Source organism: Pinus tabuliformis, chromosome 4_2, assembly GCF_031772625.1.
Source record: "Pinus tabuliformis cultivar Carrire ecotype Pingquan chromosome 4_2, CPIR1, whole genome shotgun sequence".
In the NCBI taxonomy this organism is placed as follows: Eukaryota; Viridiplantae; Streptophyta; class Pinopsida; order Pinales; family Pinaceae; genus Pinus; species Pinus tabuliformis.
This window is the reverse complement of record NC_142304.1, coordinates 683,819,811-683,836,644: the sequence shown is the minus strand read 5'-3', so window position 1 is coordinate 683,836,644 and position 16,834 is coordinate 683,819,811. Positions and strand designations below refer to the sequence as shown.

The following is a 16,834-nucleotide window of genomic DNA, read 5'->3' as shown; positions in this document are numbered from 1 at the left end:
TGTCTTGAGGCATCTTAAAACAAGTGTTGATTTGTGAAGAGTAGTCCAAATGAAATATTTTTGAGGTGGTTGGGCCATTGGTGAGAAACACGCTAGTGCCACATGACTAGAGATCATAGAATGCCTAAAACCATGCAAAATCTCTAGGGGCATGACACCTTGGATATGAGGTGATTAGGCTCTTATACTAAATGAAAGGAAGCAAAGGTTAGGAATATGCTTCCTACACTAATCTATGAGAGAAGAATGTGTGGAAATTTATAACATTATGGTTGCAAATAAATAAAATAAGCAACAAACCATTAACAACACGATTTCCTAGGAAAAACTCTTTGAAAAAAAACACTCACACTATAAAGCACACTCAATGTATTACTTGCCAACTAAATAGTTACAACACAAAATCTAAGGAGCATAAGGATTGCTGAAAATTTTCAGCAACATATTAGTAAGTTAAAACTTAAGCTATGTTTGTTTTCCTCCAACCCTAGCATTGGATAAATAGGCATAAGAAAACCATAAACCATTTAAGGTTTTCCAATTCTTTATGTTGGAAACCACAATCAAATAATCAACTAAGTGCTACTGCTTAGCATCCATTACATGCTATTACTCTGCATTTCATTTATTCTCGACCATAACTTTGCATTATCCTCTACTCTACTACAAATGTGAAAATATATCACACACCTATCCAACAATCTTTAATCATTTATAGTACAATTTTTTTTAAATAAACCAATTATTAAAAAAGAATATTTTAATAATAATCATTCTCCTCAACGATAAAAATTTTAATATTCAAATCACTTTCCAATCCCATATAAAAACTCTTAAAAAAAATCCTAAATTCAAGTTTTTATAACCCATATTAATAATTAAGAAAATACTTTCTGTAGCTCGTAAAACTTCTCCCAAAATTCAGTGGTCAAGATATGTGGACAGGTGACAGTTCTGGTTGAACTATGAAATATATGATGTTTTTGCCGAACCAAAAAGGAAATTTCTCAAGAAGATTCACACGTACAATAATGCAAGTGAAATCAGTCATCAGGAAATAATATATGTATCAAAACAACTGAATTGAAAGTAATATTGGATCTAATTTAGAGGGGCTAATTATCTGCTCTGTACAGTTGCCCTTTCAACCTACACCTATGAGAAAATTGTGCAGTGAACAGATTACTACAACAGGAGCAGCAAGCTGCTTCTGCCTGATTGGTAGAGGTCCACTTATCATGAAATAATCTAATGTAATGTTTGTGCAAGTACCGATTTATTATGGATGACAGGATCACCACCAGCAATGCTATGAAATGAATTTCCATACCCGTGTCAAGTTTTATCAATCAAATGGCATGCTGCACCCCTTTTCCAATCATGGTCTTGTTGGATATTTGTGGAAGAGAATTGTGTAATAGATTTTTGACCAAAAATTCATTACACAGTTCTCTTCCCGAAATATCCAATTATATGAATAACTATGAAAGCTTCCCATCACTTTTAACAATCATAATGCAGAGTCTCTGGAAAATGATTGATGTCAAAGCTGTGATGCAGAGATTGAAACGTCCCAGCATTCATCCAGCTCACCTCTTGGCTCTGACTCTTCCCAGTTGACAGCTCCCAAGTTGACACTGCACACTGCATTGTTCTTCTTGAATGGAAGCTCCTTGATGGAGGAATCACTACTCATGTCGATTTTGATAAAGGTTTATCTGAAGTTAGAGAGTTGCCTCTGCAAGTGGTCAAGACTCACAACGACCCACTGACCATGGGGAATTGCAGACCAATTAGACCAGTCAGCCACATCTACAGATTTACAACCTGCGGCCAGTCCCATCACTTTTTGCCTAGGAGAAGGCCTTGGGCAAAGCTCAATTGACCTATTAACCTCTGCATTGGTTTCCATACCTATGTCAAGCTTCATCAATCAAATGGCATGCTGCTACCACAGGAAACAATCATGATGTTATTGATATTTCCGGAAGAGAATTGTGTAATAGATTTTTGATTAAAAAATACATTACACAGTTCTCTTTCCTAAATATCCAACCATATGAATAACTTTACAAGCTTCCAATCACTTATTACTATCATGATGCAATATGAATAACTGTACAAGCCTCCAGTCACTTATTACAATCATGATGCAGAGTATATACTGAAAGATAATTGATGTTAAAGCCATGCTGCAGAGTTTGCAGCATCCAAGCCTCCATCCAGCTCACCTCTTGGCTGCAACTCTTCACAGTTGACAGCTCCCAAGTTGACACTGCATTTTTCTTCCCTGAATGGAAGTTCCTTGACGGAGGAACCAGTACTAATGTCTGATATTGACAGTTTATCTGAAGTCAGAGAGTTGCCTCTGCAAGTGGTCACGACTCACAACAACCCACTGACCATGGGGAATTGCAGACCAATTAGACCAGTCAGCCACATCTCCAGATTTACAACCTGTGGCCAGTCCCATCACTCTCTGCCTAGGAGAAGGCCTTGGGCAAAGCTCAATTGACCTATCGACCTCTGCATTGGTTTCCCCTGTTGGGCTTGGGACGCCAAGTGATGGAATGTGAGTACTCTGGTAGGAATTCCATACATGATCCCCAAAATCCAAATTACTGGTGGGGGACCCTGGAACCCTAAAGGCCTTTTCCTTCATGGTAGAGCAGTCCTCGTTTAGAAAAGGCTGGTTCAAAAGCTCTGTACTGGTCCATCTCTTCTTGGGGTCTCTCCGAAAACATTTCTCTAGGAAATCCTGGATCTGAGGTGAAAGCGATGCAGGCAACTCTGGTAGTTCTTCTGTGCATCCAATCTTATACATCGCAGTAAGGGGATTGGAAACATTGCTCCATGGAGGCCTGCCAGTGGCCATCTCCAGTACAGTACAGCCGAGAGACCAAATATCAGAAGCAGGCCCCTGCTCTACTTGGTTCACTGCCTCTGGAGCCATCCACAGAGGAGTCCCCCTTAATTGCAGTGTCTCCTGGCCCTCCTCCTTATCCCCAAGCCTCTTGGCAGAACCAAAGTCAGCAAGCTTCACACCATTGGCACCCACAAGAACATTCTTGCCCTTGATATCACAATGCACAATCCCCTGCCTATGGAGGTAATCGATCCCACGTAGGATGCCACGAGTGTAGGCTCTGATCACGGATTCGTCGAGCTGCCCACCAAACTTAACCAGCAGATCACCCACACTGCCACCCGGAATGTACTCCATGAATAAATTGTGCGTCCCCACACCATTCACGACGCTGTAATTGTGCCCCAGGCAGCGAACAACGTATGGAGAATTCATACACCGCAAAATCTTGTATTCATTATCCAATGCCCAACTATAACCAGCTGTGGATTTGACTGCAAAGATGTGGCCATTACAGATGTTCTTGGCGAGGCTTACTGTCCCATGAGCTCCGACCCCAATAATGGTGCCCCTCACCCATCCCTCCTCGACTTGAGTCTCCATTCCCGCCCCACTCAACAATACACAAGATGAATGTTTGTGTTTTGAATCGTGCAGACCCTTCGGCGTGCTGTGGTAAGGTTATAGAGGGTCTGTGAGAAAATGGCGGGCGCACAAAGCGGCATTCAGACGCTGGAGTTGCTTCTCAAATCAGCCACCGACTTTTAGCTTTTTTGGCCGACTAAGTCCCCTGCAGGCTGCCTTTGTTTTCTACCTTTATTTGCTCGAAGGTGGTAGAGTTAGCGCAATTGGCTCGCTTGCATGGCGTTTCAGCCATAAAGAAGCATGCAAAAGCGAAACATTGTCCACCGCACAGGAGCCGTTCAAAGGCATTTGGTACGCTAGTGTCGGAGACGGATGCCCAACTCACAACAACAACCCCTACCATATCGACGGGGTCAGGAAATTAATGTTTTTATAACAATTAATATAGAAGTTAAATTTTTTTCTCTGGTGAGGTAACGTGACATTAACGACACATTTAATCGGTGGTTTGTGTAATGGTTATTTAAAGATATTTAAGTTATTGAAATCATTTGGAGATCTTATTTAGTTTGGCAACATTAACTATTAGTATGGTTAATGATGTGGTGGTTGGGGCGGTTGGCTTTCGCATCTCACTCACGTTTGAATCCTGCGCGATGCGCATTGCTGCTGCAGCATTTCGATGTTTACGTATGTACGTTCGAATCCTGCGCGATGCGCATTGTTGCTGCAGCATTTCGATGTTCACGCATGTGTTTGAGGATGATGTAATGTGATTGATGATGACGTATTCTGCTCGATGATGACGTATGATGACGTATTCTGCTCGCTCCGGCGATAAATATTGTATGATGAATCTGCTCGCTTCGGCGATAAATATTGTATGATGAATCTGCTCGCTTCCGCGATATAAGATGTATTATGATTCTTTAGCGGGGATTCTCTCCCCCACTAAAGAAAAAAAAAATGGTTAGATTTTTGTTCAAAAACCATGACTTCTTCACTACAGTGTATTTTTACAAAACATCTTATCATAATATATTGGATTAATTTTCAAAATTATTTAAAAAACAAAAAACACATTAATTAATAATAACAATATAATATTTATTTAAATAATCTTAGTTTGAGTGGTTTGGTGAACCACTTATTACCCTTACAACTTAAGTTCAAACTTTTATAGACATGTTGTAACTAAATACATCTTGCATTGAAATTATTGATTCCTATTTAAATTAAAATAATAAAATCTAATTTTAAAATCACAATTAAACCACCACAGCTAAAACTTACATACTCTATTTTGCTTTTAATCTAATACCTTCTTAAAACAAAACTCATACTCTCAACTATTAAATCTACTGAACTTTTGGAATTAATTAAAAAAAATCATTGATCATTGTCTTGTCGGGAGGTGCTTTTAACGCGCCACTAGAAGTATCTAGAAAGAATTATGCTTTAGATTCCTCTGATAAGAATACCGAACCACGCAATCCATGTGCATCCGTGTGCGTTAGATGTATCTCAAAAGAATTATGCTTCAGATTCCTTTGGCATTCCACTACTAAATTGTACTAAATTGGGGAACCGATGCCTAAATTCCAAAAGGTGGAGACGTATATTTGCTCGTTTTGGCGATATTTGTATCGGTGAATGACGTATATATCTATTCGCTTCGGCGATCTGTGTTGTATGATACTTTTTTAGCGGGGATGCACTTCCCTCTTGATATATATATATATATATATAGTATAAATCAATTTTAATTACTGATTTATTATTTGGTGAGAGATTAAATTTTTTAATTTATAATTTTTTTGGGGAAAAAATTACATTTCAAGAAATTTATGTTTTTTAGTAATTTATATGTTTTTTTAGTAATTTAGTTGGATTATGTTTATTTTTTTATTAGTTAAATTATATTTTTGAATGTATAAATGGATATAATATCTTGAAAGTCTTTTTAGATATTTGAATTATGTATACTATACAATATAGATTTGTCATTTCAACATGCCTTTGCTAGATTTTAGACTAAATTGACCTTCAAATAGACTTGAAAAATCACCAAAATGTAAAATAGTAAGACTACTTGAAATATTTTACAATGTTTTAATCATAATTTTTTTTTTATATATTTTTAATTTCTTTTATAACATATACATAAAGGATATTGAAATATTTTACTTAATATAGACATTAAAATATTTAATTAATGAAGCATATTGTTCATATTAAAATATTTGTCTATTATTAATAGTTTTAAATATATGTCAATATTACTTAACCTTAGTGCAATATTTTATTTATAACACACATTGAATATTGTTGTTATTATTAATATTTTTTAAATGCCTCATACCAATTTTACATTAAGAATTGAATGAATTACACATCTTCATTCTTTATTTTATTGGGAAGTAAGTGACTTGTTTTACTTTTTATTACTTTTTCTTCCAAACACACACACATAATATATATATATATATATATAGAGAGAGAGAGAGAGAGATAGATATATATATATATATATATATATATATATATATATAACTAACCATGAAGATCAATGATGCAACCACAACTTAAGTTTTACAAGTTGATTGAAGCAGGAATATTGCTCTAAATAACTTTAAATTGAATCTATATAAATGAAATCAATTTAAACTACATTTTATCTGAGGGAAAACAATATTTTTTTGAGAATGAAGATGCACTCAAGTAAGAAACTAACTTATTATGAAATAAATACTTAGGAAAGATAAATTATAAAAAAATTATCCAAACTTAGTTCAAAACGAAAATATTTAAAAATTGTGATGGTAGATGGCATAGAAAGTCTAGCAATAACTTAAAATAAATAGGAATCTTTGTTGCTTACTTCAAAAAGCAAGATCATCATCTTCAACAATATTTAAATACATGGTTGAGAAAGCCCCATCAAATATTCCTTTTTTCAAATGGTAAATGAATTGCTTAACCATTCTCTCTTTTCATTACCACTTCACAAAAGAAACTTAGAGTTCCAAAATGTGAGTGCTCATTATGTGCTCTCATAAATACGGGTGGTAGCTTGGTTAAATTTGAATGAGCTAGTTTTAAGGAGAAATTAGTGGGGAAAAGATATATATATATATATATAGAAATGTTATTTATATTATAATAATTCGAATACAAATAAAGTTGGTATAAGTTTACAAACACTATATTAATTTATAGTAATTTAAGCATACATATTATATACTATATATAAAATTAGATACAACAACGTATATTTTATATATTATTTATAATTAAGAGATAACTAAAAAATAAACTCTTGCAAAACACAATTAGGTTTTTTTTTTTCCTCTTTACCTTTTTATCATCTCCACACATAGTATATACTATAGACCAAGTAATGAACATACAAGATCTATGAACCATTATTTGATCTATAAACCATTATTTCTTTGTTTTTCTCCTAAATATGTAATATCATTATCATTTGTGTAGGTTGAATCCAATTCAATTAGGTTGGTGGTATTAGAAGTAGTCACACCAATTTAGTATTTGAAATTAAAAAAAAATATGTTATTTATTATTTTAATATAATTATTTTCTGTAAATGTAAATGAATTGCTAGAAACATATTTTATATAAAACTTGTAATAATATATGTGATATTGAATTATATTTTATTGTATGTGGAATTTTATTATTTATTCTCAAATATAATTTTGTTGAATCAATCAAATTTATATTAAAGTATTGATTTTATAGTTAATTTATTTATTATATAAATTTAATTTTATTATATATAGAATTTTATTATTTATTGTTAAATTTAATTTTACAGTGAAATTGTCATTCATATTAGTTACATCATTAAGATTTGATCACGTTCTGACCATCTAGTTTTGTTAAATGAATTAAATTTATATTAAAATATTAATTATATAATTTATTAAATAATTTAAAAGATAATATACAAAATCACATTAAATTAAAAACAAATATATTTATTATAATTTATTTATATTTTTTAATATTTTCTCTTATGCTAAATAACATTGTCATAAGTTTCATAGTTTTTGCACCTCATGTAGATCAAAATATTGCTCTAACTGTAGTATCTAATTTACTGGATCCTTGCCATCAAACTTCCTCATATCGCCTTTTCTTAATTTTAGGAGTTCAATCTGGAACTGACTGTAACTCTGTAATTTTGGATCTTTCAATTTTGAAATTGTGACCCACAGTAGCCCTCTGCGTCCTTTTTCCAATGTCACCAGTCTGATCGAAATTGGATTCTCCAAGAAAGAATTATGCACAATCTACCAAGATGACCTCTTTATATACCGTTACAGAAGAGCGAATTTGTATGAAGTGCCACATATCACTGTTTTGACCTTCGGATCTGAAAAATAGAATACTAAAATCCGTTCTCTTTCTGCACCTTCTTACAAAATTTCGATCTGATACTCAGAGATATAGTTATGACGGTTTTCCCCAAGTCACCTGTTTGGGATGTAATTCGGGAGCCTGTAGAAACCCTAAATTCCATGGCCCATATCTCCACAAATATACGAAACAAGATCTGAAATTCGAAGGAAAGATTCAAACCGATTTCTTCTTAAATGAATTTTAGTTTTAGCTTCTAAAACTTCATAGCGAAAGAGTTATAGCTAAAAGTCCACGAGGACCTGTTTTAGATGAAATTCTGGAGCTTGCAAAGCCCTAAATTCCTCAGATCATATCTCTGAAAATATAGTGAGACAAGATCTGAAATTTGGACCTGAGGTTCAGAACGATCTCTTCTCAAATGGTTTTGTTTTTTAGCTTCTGAAACTTTGTAGCGAAAACGTTATAGTGAAAATTCTATGATGACCTTTTTGGAGCAACGAAACCCTAGAATCCAAAGCTCTGATATCAAATGTTATGAAACCAGCTCACAAAAAGATAGAAAAGATAGATCAACACCTTAGAAATAAGCCTCTTTGAGGGGGCAACCTCCTTTACATTATACAAATGAACAATTCATAGATGATACAAATGACAAGACCTCCTTTCTATATATAGGAGTCTAAGGGGTCATAATATAATCAGAGCCTACATAACAATAATAATGTAAGGGCACAATAATAACAATATGGGAACTACATGGGTACAACAATATAATAAGGGGGTTGTACTAATAACAATAAGGGGTTACACTAGTAGTATAGGTACCTAACATGCCCCTCTCCTTCAAAAAGCATTGTTCTCAACGCTTCAGTAGTTTTTGATGCTTATGTATAAAATTCTTGCCCTCCCATGTGGAATCTTTAGTGGGTAAGTTCTTCCACTTGATGAGATACTCTGAAATTGATCGATTTTGTAGCTGTCGGATTCTTGTTTCTATGACTGATCCAGTTTCCAATATGATTTTTCCTTCCTCTTCAAGTTCTGGCAATATTGTTTGAATTGGAATCTTCTGCAACTTTTGAATGAGTGGCCACACTTCTTCGTCCTTCTTCCATTCATCCCTTGCTTAGTTTATCCAATTTAGTTGGATAATAGAAATAGCACAAACAATGCTTCCACATCGCCATCCTTTCTTGAGAGTGCATATGCAACAAAATGTTGCTTCCCTTTTCTATAGATGATGTCAAACTCATAACCCAACATATTTGTGACCCATTTTTTCTGTTTTTCTAAAGATAATATTTGTTCTAAAAAGTATTTAAGACTATCATGATCCATTTTTACCTTGAAGTGTCTTCACATTGGGTAAGGCCGCCCTTTCTTAAGTGCATGTAGTATTGTCAACATTTTCTTCTCATAAATAGCTGGCTTGAGAGGTAGGCGTAAAAATACCCAATCACCTACATCAAAACTTTTTTCACTGCGATGTTGATCTACCTGTTGTTTCATTTGATTCTGCACCAAAGTTGCGTTATCCTTTAAAAGTTGGAGAACTTGTTGTTGATGCTCGATGTGATCTTTCATTGCTTGAACCTTTTTCTTCTTGATATGTCCTTCTATCTTGAGAGTTTGAGGAGTGGTAATTTCTTCTAGTGCATTACAAGATATGGTCATATTCATTTCTTGATGCTCTATGTGATCTTTCACTTCTTGAACATTTTTCTTCTTGATATGTACTTCTATCTTGATAGTTTGAGGAGTGGTAATTCCGGCCAATGCGTTACAAGATATGGTCAGATTAATTTCTTTTTTCTTGATGTGGTCTTTCACTTCTTGAACCTTTTTCTTCTTGATATTCCCTTCTAACTTAAGAGTTTGAGGAGTAGTAATTCTTTCCAATGCTTTACAAGATATGGCTGGATTCATTTCTTCTTTCTCTTGGGTTGGTTCCTGGTGTCTATCCTCTTCTTTTGACATTTCTTGCTCCTTTTCTTCCTCCTTTCCACAATCAATGTAAAATAATTTCTTCTCAGCACACTTATGACCTTTAATGTATTTGTTATCACAATTGTAACAAAGCCCTTTTTCTCTTTTTGCTTCCAATTGTTGTGGTGTAACCCTTGTAGCTTGTGGAAAGCTAGGAGAAACAAAACTTCCATATTTATAGTTGTGAGGGGTAGACTTCCTTATTGCCATAATTTTTCTTTCCACTTTGTTACAAAGCCCTTTTTCTCTTTTTTCTTCCAATTGTTGTGGTGTTTCTCTAAATAAGGTGTTTCTCTTTGTATCCTCTTAATGTGCTATCATTTCCTCCGTGAAAATTGACCATGTAACAAGTTGTTTACGAGAACAAAGCCCTTTGTACCATAAAAATTGATCCGGTTCTAAATATGAAGATGCAATACGTACCTTTTGTAACAGTTGCACCTCATGTAGATCAAAATATTGCTCTAATTGTAGTATCTAATTTACTGGATCCTTGCCATCAAACTTCCTCATATTGCATTTTCTTGATTTTAGGAGCTCGATCTTGAACTGACTGTAACTTTGTAATTTTGGATCTTTCAGTTTTGAAATTGTGACCCGCAGTAGCCCTCTGCGTCCTTTTTCCAATGTCACCAGTCTGATCGAAATTGGATTCTCCAAGAAAGAGTTATGCACAATCTACCAAGATGACCTCATTATTTACTGTTACAGAAGAGCGAATTTGTATGAAGTGCCACATATCACTGTTCTGACCTTCAGATCTGAAAAATATACAAAGAACACTACAATCTGTTCTATTTCTGTAACTTCTTACGAAACTTCAATCTGATGCTCAAAGAGACAGTTATGACGGTTTTCCCCAGGTCACTTGTTTGGGATGTAATTAGAGAGCCTGCAGAAACCCTAAATTCCTTGGCCTATATCTCCGCAAATATAGCGAAACAAAATCTGAAATTCAGAGCCAACTTTCAGACCGATTCTTCTCAAATGGGTTTTAGTTTTAGATTCTGAAACTTCATAACGAAAGAGTTATAGCGAAAATTCCACGATGACCTGTTTTAGATGAAATTCTGGAGCTTGCAAAAACCCTAAATTCCTCAGATCATATCTCCGAAAATATAGCGAGACAAGATTTGAAATTCGGACCCGAGGTTCAGAATGATCTCTTCTCAAATGAGTTTGTTTTTAGCTTCTGAAACTTTGTAGCGAAAAATTTATAACGAAAATTCCACGATAACCTTTTTGGAGCAATGAAACCCTAGAATCCAAAGCTCTGATACCAAATTTTATGAAACCAGCTCACAAAAAGATAGAAAAGATATATCAACGCCTTAGAAATAAACCTCTTCGAGGTGGAAACCTCCTTTACATTACACAAATGAACAATTCTTAAATGATACAAATGACAAGACCTCATTTCTATGTATAGGAGTATAAGGGGTCATAATATAATCAGAGTCGGCATAACAATAATAATGTAAGGGCACAATAATAACAATAATGGGCTTCTATGGGGCACAGTAATAACAATATGGGGGACTACACGAGTACAACAATATAATAAGGGGGTTGTACTAATAACAATAAGGGGTTACACTAGTAGTATAGGTGCCTAACAGGTTCTATATACTCCAACCATAGATCTCAATTTATGAGAAGATTCTTCATCTTGAGATTTGATAACTCAAAGTTAGTGCCATTAAAATTATTCATTTTTTATACAGACGTGTTCTCCATTTTCTTGCAACACGATTTCCTTCTACATAAGCTCCCACTCAAACCAAGATTAAATAATAATAATAATAATAATTGTTCCTAACACCTTGTGTTAGGCCCTCACGAGGAATGTGCACATAAATGAAGAGGTGTGAGTGCAATGAAATTACCATCGCAGGAAATGTGACATTACTTGTGATGTTTATAGGAACTTTGGGGTTTCCACGTGAGCTTAGTGGCTTACACACATGAGATGAATTAGCCAAGATGATTGGGCATGATGATAGAAACACAAGACCAACTAAGATGAGATCAAGATAGCTCGACATGTGTCATTAGAGAAATTTTGAGGTCTAAAATGGGCCTCCTAAGGAATATTATAAAATATTAGTGGAAATAATAAAATAAGATTAGATTACCTCATGAAATCTTTAAGGGAAAAAATAAAAAATTGTTTTTTCAACCCATATTTTCAACTTATCTCTCTATAATTTTACTCAAATTTCAAACAGGAGCACTCATTGGATGCAAAAATTAATTTTGCATCCAAGGAGTACCCATGTTGCATACTTTCGATGGACCCTACTACACGAAAAACATGAAATACATGAAAGAACATGATTGCAATCATGTTCTTTCATGTATTTAACATTTTTTGTGTAGTAGGGTCCATCGAAAGTATGCAACATGGGTGCTCTTTGGATGCAATATTAAATTATGCATCAAACGAGTGTTCCTGCTTGAAATTTGAGTAAAATTGTAGGGAGATAAGTTGAAAAAGTAGTTTTTTATTTAACATATGATGATGAAGATGAATGCATTATGATGAGGTTAATGCTATAATTAACATATGAATACACATGTATGAGAATGTTAATGTGGATGACAAAGATACACTCGGGTTTTAGATTGAGTTTGATATTTTATAGTATAACTTGTCTAAGACATCTTGAAACAAGAGTTAATTTGTGAGGTCTAATTTGGGTGAAGTATTGTCAAGGTGGTCGACCCAATAGTGAAAAACATGCTAATGTCACACAACTAAAGATCATGAGGTGCCTAAAATTGCGCAGAGTATTTAGGGGTATGACAATCGGTATCAAACCATATATCAAATCAATTGATCATGAAAATTGAGCATAACAAGTTACTACAAAAGTTACTATGCAATGCAGTTCATTTGAGGTGGTGGACTCTAGGACAAGTGATAGTCAGGGTGGCTCCAAATTAGTAGAGATAATTGTTGCTACGGAAGAATTGATGGTCTAGATGATAGATGTTATGCAAGAACATGGGAATGAGTTTGAAGAGATAGGAAATGGCATGGGAACTATGAGGGAAGTGTTCTTTCATGGAATCAGTGAGCTTTAGGGGATTGCACAAACATTGGAGCGAGCCTAGGATGATGCATGGGGTTATCATTTGAAGAAAAAAATAGATGAAGTGGATTCTCTTGTAGCCTTGTCCTAAGAGTAGACATACATGGTTTCAGTACCAAAAAGAACAATAGGATAAGCAATGTCAGTACTTCAATGGGAGTAAAGATCAAGGAACTTGAGCTATATGATGGCACTAGAAGTGCCAAGATGTTGGGAAATTTCTATTGGGATGTGAAGTGGTACTTGGATAAAATGATTGGGAATTCGAATGAAGCTAAGGTGAATTCTATTGCTATGTATCTAATAAGAACATTGAGCTTCTGTTGGAGAACCAAAGTGGAGTGTTTGATATTTGGTCATATCATGAATAGAATTTATACTTGGGAAAGGTTGAAGGAAACTTTGTATGTGCATTTTGGTCCTGGGAATCATGCATGGATAGCGAAGAATCACCTTATGGCACTAAAGCATAGGGGAAGGATTTAGGCATACATCAAGGAGTTCTTAGGCCTTATGTTGGAGATCAAGGAGATATTGGATGAAGATTAATTGTACCATTTCATCAAAGGATTGCAACCATGGTCACATACTAACTTGAGGAAATGGAATGTATGGAATCTTGTGGAGGCTTTCACTACAACATATAAACTTTTGGATTTTCGGTAGGAAGGGGAGTCTAGAATCAAGAAGGATGTTGTGGTGATAAGGGAAATAAGAGGAAGGACCAAGTGAAGAAGTTTTCCAAGGATGATGATGTAAAGAAGATAAATAATACAAAGGAAAAGAATCCTATTTCATGTTGGATATGTTCAAAGAAGCATTTGGCAAATAATTTCCTGTAGAAGCAGAAGGTGGTTACTTTGGGACAAGAGGAAGTACCAAAAATTGAAGTATTGTAGGTTTTGGGTGCAACTTCTATGAAGAAGTCTACCGCAAAACAAGATCATGAGAGGACTCAACTTGACTTTATGATTATGGATGTTAATGTTGTTTAGATGATGGCTATGCTTGACAATGGAGCTACACATAACTTTCTAAGAGAAGATGTGGTGAGAGAGCTTAGACTGAAATTCAAGCATGTCCAGGTTTCCTTCAAGGATGTTAATTTAGAAGAGATGCATGTGATTCAGATAGTTGAAGATGTACCCCTTCATATTGGAGATTGGAAGGGAAAGGAGAGCTTCACCACTGTCCATCTGAATAACTATGAGTCAGTGTTGAGACATGAGTTTTTGATTGCAAAGAAGGCAGTGTCAGTTCCACACATGGGATGTTTGTTCATTCTATTAGGACATGACCCAATTGTAGTGAAGACATTGAAGGGAATTATGGTTTTGACTATTAGGATGACTTCTATTCATATGTCTAACATGGTAGATGAACAGTTTGGAAGTGATGTTCAGGAGAATATGAATGTGATGGATACTCTTCTCTTACATCATGCATAGATTATGATGGTATTGATTGACAAGATTGCAAGCTTGGATTCAAGAGTAGATCATTTGGAGGAGGATGGATTGATGCCTGATATTTTTGGTGAGGACACAAGGGTGGAACCTATCATCCAAGAGTGTAACCAAGAGGATATGCCTTGGTACAAACGGGCCAAGGAGGAGACTAGTTTAGCCACAAGTGACTTAGGAGGAGGTCAGCCATGTGATCCAGAGTTGAAGCGCTTGGTTGAAGAGGTGGAAGGCGAGATCAGTTCACATCCACCGTTGTTTATGTATTTTATGAAGAGTATGGAGTATCAACTCATGTGCATGGTACCCTGGAGGCGCCCAACACGAAGGCACACATGAAGACATCACAACAAGGAGGATAAGTGAGCATGACACGAGAGAAGGGAATTGGTTTTTGGGATTTTATTCTTGTGACAGGGTAGCGCTCGCTCTCCCAATTGGGAAGTTAAAGAGTGAACCAAAGAATCGGTTTTGTGATTTGGTCTAAGCTACGGTCTTATGCGAAATAAACAAAGCAAGTTGTGTGACAAGTTTGAAGTGTAGGTTTAAGTTTTGTGACAAGTGCGACTATTGTAAACTCTAGTGGCAACAACCCGTGAGGTGGATTTTTGACATTATATTATTGTTGAATCATATTTTGGTCAAGCAGCTTGGTTGGAGACCTAAACTAAGTTGTTGTAACACTTCTAAAGATTGTAGGTTATACATATTATTTTGGGGTTTGGCCGTTGGTCACTCCTCCCATATTGTGTGTGCAATTACTTGGTGAATTTATATGTGTTGAATGTTGATGAAGATGAATGTATTATGTTAATGTTGTAATTAACATATGGATTCACATGTATGAGAATGTTAATGTGGATGACAAAGATACACTTGAGTTTTAGATTGAGTTTGAGATTTTGTTATATAACTTGTCTTGAGGCATCTTAAAACAAGTGTTGATATGTGAGTAGTAGTCCAAATGAAATATTTTTGAGGTGGTTAGGCCATTGGTGAGAAACACGCTAGTGCCACATGACTAGAAATAAGAAATAACAGACCTTTTGGCATCTATCTCACATCAACTGACGGTTTGCAGGGCACCAGAGAATAAGTGCCTTTGAGCTAAGCTAAATTCAATATGAAATAATTTGTATTTCTATGTTTATAGAATTCGATTTACAAAAGATAACTTGTATGGTACATTTTGTGTTAATAAGAAAATTCATCCTTATTCATAAAGAAAGTTAATCATTTTATTATTTAAAGTTAATCCATGGTAGTTCTTTTACCGAGAACTTTTCATCTGGCATGGAGAGGAAGAATCATACACAACTAAATTAGATTAGAAAAGTGAAAGCTAATTTGTGATTTGTTTTGAGGTAAAAATGGATGATGGTATTTGACTTGTAGCAATTAATTAAATAAGTAACATATAAATGAAAGGTTTTAAAAATTCAAAATAAAATACTAAACCATATTTTATTAAACAATATTTTTTATCTTCAAGCTAAGAAAACATTAAAAAGGTCATTTATGCTGTGATGCAGTGGTAACTCGTAAAACTTCTCCCAAAATTCAGTGGTCAAGATATGGGGACAGGTGACAGTTCTGGTTGAACTATGAAATATATGATGTTTTTGCCAAACCAAAAAGGAAATTTCTCAAGAAGATTCTCACGTACAATAATGCAAGTGAAATCAGTCATCAGCAAATCATATATGTATCAAAACAACTGAATTGAAAGTAATATTGGATCTAATTTAGAGGGGCTAATTATCTGCTCTGTACAATTGCCCTTTTAACATACACCTATGAGAAAGTTGTGCAGTGATTACTACAACAGGAGCAGCGAGCTGCTTCTGCCTGATTGGTAGAGGTCCACTTATCATGAAATAATATAATGTAATGTTTGTGCAAGTACTGATTTATTATGGATGACAGGATCACCAGCAATGCTATGAAATGAATTTCCATACCCGTGTCAAGTTTTATCAATCAAATGGCATGCTGCACCACTTTTCCAATCATGATCTCGTTGGATATTTCTTGAAGAGAATTGTGTAATAGATTTTTGACCAAAAATTCATTACACAGTTCTCTTCCCCAAATATCCAATTATATGAATAACTATGGAAGCTTCCAATCACTTTTAACGATCATAATGTAGAGTCTCTGGAAAATGATGGATGTCAAAGCTTTGATGCAGAGATTGAAACGTCCCAGCATTCATCCAGCTCACCTCTTGGCTCTGACTCTTCCCAGTTGACAGCTCCCAAGTTGACACTGCATTGTTCTTCTTGAATGGAAGCTCCTTGATGGAGGAATCACTACTCATGTCGATTTTGATAAAGGTTTATCTGAAGTTAGAGAGTTGCCTCTGCAAGTGGTCAAGACTCACAACAACCCACTGACCATGGGGAATTGCAGACCAATTAGACCAGTCAGCCACATCTACAGATTTACAACCT

General features: G+C 35.0%; 1 protein-coding gene across 1 annotated transcript; it reads right to left on the bottom strand.

The window, feature by feature from the left end:
• Positions 1–2,181: 2,181 nt before the first annotated feature.
• Positions 2,182–3,469, bottom strand: LOC149171295 (mitogen-activated protein kinase kinase kinase 20-like). The gene is made up of 2 exons (XM_089425920.1): positions 2,404–3,469; positions 2,182–2,330 (listed from the first exon to the last, which is right to left on the bottom strand). Exons 1-2 carry the CDS (start codon positions 3,467–3,469, stop codon positions 2,182–2,184), a joined length of 1,215 nt encoding a protein of 404 aa, XP_089282046.1.
• Positions 3,470–16,834: the final 13,365 nt, after the last annotated feature.

Excerpts from the sequence above, each read along its gene's own strand:
- LOC149171295 (XM_089425920.1), bottom strand. The coding sequence starts at position 3,469 with ATGGAGACTCAAGTCGAGGAGGGATGGGTGAGGGGCACCATTATTGGG. Across the intron at positions 2,331-2,403 it reads TTGGTCTGCAATTCCCCATG|ACATTAGTACTGGTTCCTCC; the intron begins GTCAGTGGGTTG and ends TGTCAATATCAG.